The 7500-nt window shown below is 36.0% G+C and overlaps 1 protein-coding gene across 1 annotated transcript in view; it reads left to right on the top strand.

The window, feature by feature from the left end:
- The window catches only part of LOC127861419 (proto-oncogene tyrosine-protein kinase receptor Ret-like), a 45278-nt gene that overhangs the window by 18861 nt on the left and 18917 nt on the right, over positions 1–7500 (top strand). Inside the window, exons 2-4 of the mRNA XM_052399887.1 lie at positions 5431–5592; positions 6116–6253; positions 7411–7500. The exon at positions 7411–7500 is cut by the window's right edge and continues 48 nt beyond it. Coding sequence (XP_052255847.1) covers positions 5431–5592; positions 6116–6253; positions 7411–7500 — 390 coding nt within the window. The remainder of the gene's footprint in view (positions 1–5430; positions 5593–6115; positions 6254–7410) is intronic.

Genomic DNA, 7500 nt, shown 5'->3' on the forward strand with positions numbered 1-7500 from the left:
GTGTACCGGTTATATGGTCATTTATCATCAAATAATGTCTACGTGTAATTTGCTAATAAATCGTATGTTTGTGGAACTCGGAAGCTGTTGTTTTTTGCGTAAATAAGACTTATTCAGTGACTCAATCGATTTAGCCATGTGAATTGAGTTCAGTTGAGGTCTTATTAATCATTCCACCTTAAAAATTGCACGTGATTTGATGGTCTGCATAAATGTGTAATATATTATTTTTGTTCACTTGAACCGTTGAATAATAATTATGTGAAAATTTATAACAGATGCCGGAAAATAAGATGATGTTACCAATTTATTAAGAGGATATGTCACGAACCCAAAAGTATTTTCATAAACCAATTAATTATGTTGTGACCGATGGCATAAAAGTGTGTACCCTGGTGCCTTGTTCAAAGTTACATGGTACGTAATCATCCATATCAGTTAATATACATTTTATAAATCCAAGTTCGGATAATTTGTCAACAAAATGCCGTTTTTCTTAAAAGATAAAACCTGATGCATTTGGCGTGTAGAAAAAAAGGCCTTGGCAAACAGCGCAGACCCTGATGAGACGCCGCATGATGCGGCGTCTCATCAGGGTCTGCGCTGTTCGCTTGAAGGAATTTCTGTAAGAAATATTCTAAATATAGAAACAAATATACTAGACATCCCTAATTTTGGAAATAAATTGATCCATTTTAGAAGGATGGGATAGTCCACTAGGAATAAAATTTATGGGTAATTATGTATTCTAAAAAACCTACGTACCTTTGAACCGCCTCCGTGAAAACCGCGAACATTTATTCCTGTCGCAATAATACAACCGCAAATATGTTTTGCGCTAATTTTCGGGGGAAATGTGGTAACTATACCCGACCGTCGGGAAATTAGGGCATCAATCACAGAGGGGTGCAATAGAGTGCACGCGCGGGGTTTAATTAGGACCTGTCTTTTGTTTAACACGTCATAAATCATGGAATCAAATGTCTCCCATAAGTGCCGACGTAATTCTGTTATTTTTGAAACCAGTCTGTCTGGTTATTATGGTATATTCGCACATTATATGCGTTTGCGTAGGTCGGAGCATTATGTCTGGGACGTGTTCATGAAGACACAAGTTTCATGCCTAATATCGTTTTATCCGTAAGATATATTACAGTCGTGTTATTTATCAATTCATACGTTATGTTAGTTTTAAAGAAAATTTATTTATAATTACGACTGGTTTTTACTAATTTGCATAGACTATTATTGTATGTATGGATTATATGATTTCATTACAACATTAGTTTATAATTAATTTATTGGGTGATTTTATATAAAGAGTATCATTTAAATTGACCATGCGACCGGCCTTCCAAAGTGTAACTTTCAGCCAATTGTAAATAAGGTAAATATGACTTCATTTACAGGACGATTTTTTTAAACGTTATAAGAAGTGAGTAAAGTTGAGACATATAGCGAATACTAATACCAACAAAACGGTTGTAGCTTTCTTGCTGATATGACTAGAAAGTGAGCGTCACTTACAAAACTAATACAAGTAACAAATGTTATAAAACGAACGATAATTATAAGGGGTTGATTTATGTGAAAAGCGAACGAAAATAATAAACACTATCGCTTTCCACGCACAGCAGTGCACTAGGGCTGCGCCTTGCTACGCATCTTCAAACATTATTACGTTGTTAACAAGGTAGGTAATTACGAGTGACAAGATAGTTAGACAGGGGGCGTAACGGTTGAAATATCCACCTGCTTGTTCTTGTATTGAATCTGTTCTTTATGCCTGATAGATGCCTCATTAAATGGCATTTCCAATTAAAGAATCGTTGTTGAAAATAGTGTTATACATTTTGTAGAAGTAAACAAATCCTCACAGTTTTAATGTGAGCCATATTGAAATAAGTATCGTTATTTAATTACATATAATCTTTGAATGGGCATATGTTTATTCCGACAGTGCGACATATGCCAACTTGTATTTGATGTAACAGATTTCAGCAAAGATTGTGGCTCTTGTTGTAATGCTCTCTTGCCATACCGCTCTTAATGACTTCCATACCCTCCAAAGGTTGCTAATGCTCTCTTGCCATACCGCTCTTAATGACTTCCATACCCTCCAAAGGTTGCTAATGCTCTCTTGCCATACCGCTCTTAATGACTTCCATACCCTCCAAAGGTTGCTAATGCTCTCTTGCCATACCGCTCTTAATGACTTCCATACCCTCCAAAGGTTGCTAATGCTCTCTTGCCATACCGCTCTATATGACTTCCATACCCTCCAAAGGTTGCTAATGCTCTCTTGCCATACCGCTCTTAATGACTTCCATACCCTCCAAAGGTTGCTAATGCTCTCTTGCCATACCGCTCTTAATGACTTCCATACCCTCCAAAGGTTGCTAATGCTCTCATGCCATACCGCTCTTAATGACTTCCATACCCTCCAAAGGTTGCTAATGCTCTCTTGCCATACCGCTCTTAATGACTTCAATACCCTCCAAAGGTTGCTAATGCTCTCTTGCCATACCGCTCGTAATGACTTCCATACCCTCCAAAGGTTGCTAATGCTCTCTTGCCATACCGCTCTTAATGACTCCCATACCCTCCAAAGGTTGCTAATGCTCTCTTGACATACCGCTCTTAATGACTCCCATACCCTCCAAAGGTTGCTAATGCTCTCTTGCCATACCGCTCTTAATGACTTCCATACCCTCCAAAGGTTGCTCACCTATAGGCATGTTAGTAGGTTTTTAAAGTACAAAAGCACGTTATATGATCCAATCGTGTTTTTATTAACAAATAATGATTGGAATTCTTGTATTGATTTCAGGGATAAACACTCATTATGTCGTGGTTGAAAGTAGTTGCACACCCGTGAAAAGCTCAATGTATGAACGGTTTAGAGGTCTTTTATCAAGTCAAGTCAATTTTATTGACAAATACATTTGTACATAGCCAAACAACATACATAATGCATGTAATGACGGTGTGAATAAATGCATATACAACAATTGTGATGAAAAGTATGGTGTATATAATGGGCATGAAATAATGATTAATGGTTGTGCGAATGTTGACAAAAACAAACAATAAACAATGCCATTCTAGTAAATTTATCCAAGTTAATTAAAAAAACATTATTCGAAGTAGACATCAGTTGCTTAAATTTTATAATAGAAGACCAGCGTAGATAATATTTAGGTAACAATAGTTTTCTTAAATCTCTATACAATGGACAAATTTACTAAAAATCGTATTCATTCTCAATTACACCCATATTACATCTTGTACATACTCGTTCATTTCTTGGAATATTTATATATCTACCTTCTTCAATGAATAGTGAGTGTGCAGAACAGCGAAGTCTAGTCAAACAAATTCTACCCCTATCATTTACCACAATATCTAAATAGTTTTCAAAATCAAAATTTGATTTGAATAAACGATACGTATCAAGTTTAGGCAAGTTGTCAATATCGCTTACCCATGTTTGTAAACTGATATCCTTTATACGCTGACAAATACAATTAACATCACTAGTGGTCATATCAGATTTATAATACAAAAAAGGCAATCCTAAATCCTGGAGCAATATCTTGAGTTTAATACCCCAGTTAGTAATATGCGAATTAAACTCATCGAAATCTAGCAACAATTTATTTAGTAAGGAATCTGGTTTCTGCTTTATTTGAACCAAAATTTAATGATACGCATCTTTTTTATTCACTCTAAAGGAAAACGACTCAGCTCGCCATACACTGCCGCAGACGTAGTCTGTGGTCGAATAGACAATGTCTGTTTAAGGAATTTTAGATGGACTTTCTCTATATCCGGGCTGGGATGAAATCCCCAAATCTCAGTATCGTAGGTCAATATTGGCAATATCATAGCATCAAAAAGACGTACTTTGTCAGCAATACTGAATTAAATTTTAGAAAAAAAGTTTATTTGGGGAAAACATTGCTCTAGACGCTTGTTTCGATAAGGCTTCCTGCGCTTTTAAAAAATTGCCGTTTGAGGACAATGTCACACCGAGATAAGTAAACTTATTTACTACCTCGAGCTTAATATCATTATATTTAACATCAATATTTTTGATTATATTGCCTTTATTAAAAACCATAACAACAGTCTTGCCTTTGTTCACAGATATTCCCCATTCGCTGCAATATTCATGCAACCTATCTAAAAGACGCTGGAGTTCATTTGCTGAGTTAGAAAATAAAGCGGTATCGTCAGCAAATAGCAACGAGAATAATTTTATGTTGTCGACATTTACATATTCAGTAGAATCATTATACAAATAGTCATATATATCATTAACGAACAATATAAATAATAATGGTGATAAAGGCTCACCCTGTTTTACACCAGAATGACTATCAAACAATTCTGAAAGAGAATAGCCAGTTTTAAATGTGTGATTACACTGATTTTCTATACGTGTGCTACTACACAGTGTACACGAACCACTACTTACATTACTTGTCTTAACGCATGATTTAACACAACCATATATTGATTTAATCATGTTAACATATTTAGATGATATGTTATGCTGCAGCAGTTTGTACAAAATTCCGTTCCTATAAACGAGATCGAAAGCTTTTTAAAATCAACAAAGGCACAATACAGCTGCCAGTCTTCTCGATAAACTACTCTATTTATCTCTGCATTTAGCACAAAAATACAATCTATAGTACTCTTATCGTTTCTAAAACCAAATTGAAAATCACTAAGTTTATTATTGTTAACAAGCCATTTACGTACTCTTCTGTCTAGCAATATGGAAAATATTTTAGAAAAAAATACTTGGAAGAGTTATTCCCCTGTAGTTATTGACATCGTTCTTATCTCCTTTCTTAGGCACGGGAACAATAACGTCTAAAGACCATGAATATGGATATGAACTTGCACTGTAAATATAATTAAACAATTTACATACGACAGGAGATATAATCTCTTTACAATCAATAAAAATCTCAGGAATAAGTTGGTCAAAACCACCGCTTTTCCCCCGTTTAAGATCCCCTATTGCATTCATTACTTCTTCAATTGTGAAGTCGCTATCATAATACTCAATTAAAGTAATAATGACTTAACATATCATACATTGAAATCTTATTGCGACACCTAATTAAATTTCAGAACACAAATCACTAATTAATATTATATATTGGCCTTGCTGGAATACGCTGAAAGTACATTAAGATTCAACCCTTACAATGTGTTCTCTATCTTGAACTATGTCTTCAGCACACGAACACTTCAACTTCATTCCGATCGAAAACACTTATTGAAACGATGAAAACCTACGTCAATATCGTCGAAAAAAATATGACGATTACAAAACCGCCGAAGAAATTAAACTTCATTAGGACCGAAACATCAATTACCAACACTAAAACACCGATATTTGTTTGGTTTCAGTTCCTTGCGTGAACAAAACGGAGAACTGCGGCCTGTTGAGCAATCTAGTCAGCGCTCTTGGGAACGCCACGTGCAGCGGCCATTGTTGGGCCGGATGTGGCTCCGACGGTGTCTGTATAGGCGGCTGTGTCGCTGGTTGGACCGGGGATAAGTGCAAAATTGGTACGTCTGGTTGCAAGAAATTGACTTTCGCTGAGTAATAAATGCCACTAAAATTTACTTTATTACATGACTTGCTGGTATTTCCGATTAATTGATACCCCCTCAGACCCAAGAGGACCATTTTTGGTTAATATTAAACCTGTAAGTTTGTGATTTACTTGTCCGTAATAAATACGGCAGACGCATTAATAAATCTACTTACATGCATAGTATTCTTCTCTAATTGGCCGTGTGTGCCCGAATGTGTGTTTAATAATCGGAATTATACCAATAAACGGATCTTTAACCCATTTATGCCTAGCGTCTAGAAAAAAGGACTTGGCAAACAGCGTAGCCCCAGATGAGACGCCGCATGATGCGGCGTCTCATCAGGGTATGCGCTGTTTGCTTAAGGGATTTCTGTAAGAAATATTCTAAATATAGAAATAAATATACTAGACATCCCTAATTTTGGAAATAAATTGATCTAAATTAGAAGGGTAGGAGAGTCCACTAGGCATAAATGGGTTAAATACGCTTGCAGCCTGTCGAGACTTTCAGTACGGGGTAAACTGTCAGAAAACGTGCGGTCACTGCGCTGATGACGCAGTCTGTGACGTCATAGACGGCACGTGCCCCGGAGGCTGCGTTCCCGGCTTCATGGGACCGCTCTGCGATGAACGTGAGTTTATAAACTCTCTTCCAATTCTTAAGAGGATATTGTTAGTCATTAGGCTGTAAACAACGGTATTAAGTTAGACTGATTCGAGATGTGGCATCGAACGAACTACCTTATAGTAAACGCAGGCTAAGAAACACTATCAATCGAGATATACCGCTTTTCGCTTTTTACTATTAAGAATTAAAAAAAAAAACTGGAACTTTATTGTGTTAATTAACTTAAAGCGGGTATATACGATTTTGTCAAATATTTATGAATTTATATAAACTGTGTAAAAAACTTATTATATATATATTTCAATATAAATTAAAATAAAAGTTAAGAAGAACATGTGTCGAAAAATGCCAAATAAGCCAGATATTTAATTCTGAAATTGAAAACGGCTGTACAGCCGAATTCGCCAGCATGTATACCATACATGAACAATGTGCATCTAAACTTAGTTTAACAGTTTATTTGAATTCCTGCAACGATATCTATTCATACGACACACGAACACTATCTCCGATCCTAATACAAAGACGAATGCTTCGGTTATTGTAGGAAAATATGTACGTCACTATCGGCTCGGGCGCTAATTTGTCTTTGCTGCATTTTATGGAATTCGGCTTTAATGTATAATTTTTCTTGCCTATTTTGTGTTATTGTAACATATTTTATCAATATATTACAATTAAACACATATAAAAAATCGTATATACCCGCTTTAAATGTGCGTGTCATTCTTCCGTCGTTTTGAAAGAGTTTTTCTCGTTAATAACAGTAATGCGTTTTAATGAGTCTATATCATCAACTGAAAGCAAAACGATACGGACAGATAAGCCTTTTCCCCTATGGAAATGAGTGGCCGATATGTTTTCATTTGATCCGGATCATCATCTGGATGTAACAATCTGTTCAAATATTCCACAAATGTGAAAATGACGAGATGGTGACATGTGAAACAATGTTGTTGTTTTTTTTTGTTTTTTGTTTTCAAAAAATGACTCTTTACAGGTCAATTATTTAGTTTTTAATGCACAATAGACAAACACATTACAGTCACACAAATGAATAAAACTGTGGTTACCGTCTGAGAATGGTCAATTGAAAAATAAACGCTTGGGTGTAAAAACCGCAAAACCTCAAATTAATATTCTGCATTCTGTATTTCCCAGCCTGCCAGGCATACGCATACGGCGAGAAATGCCTGGGACAGTGCGGCCACTGTCGCAACGGAAAGGCGTGCAACCAGGTCACAGGCGCTT

The sequence above is a fragment of the Dreissena polymorpha genome, chromosome 16 (assembly GCF_020536995.1).
Source record: "Dreissena polymorpha isolate Duluth1 chromosome 16, UMN_Dpol_1.0, whole genome shotgun sequence".
NCBI classification, from domain to species: Eukaryota; Metazoa; Mollusca; class Bivalvia; order Myida; family Dreissenidae; genus Dreissena; species Dreissena polymorpha.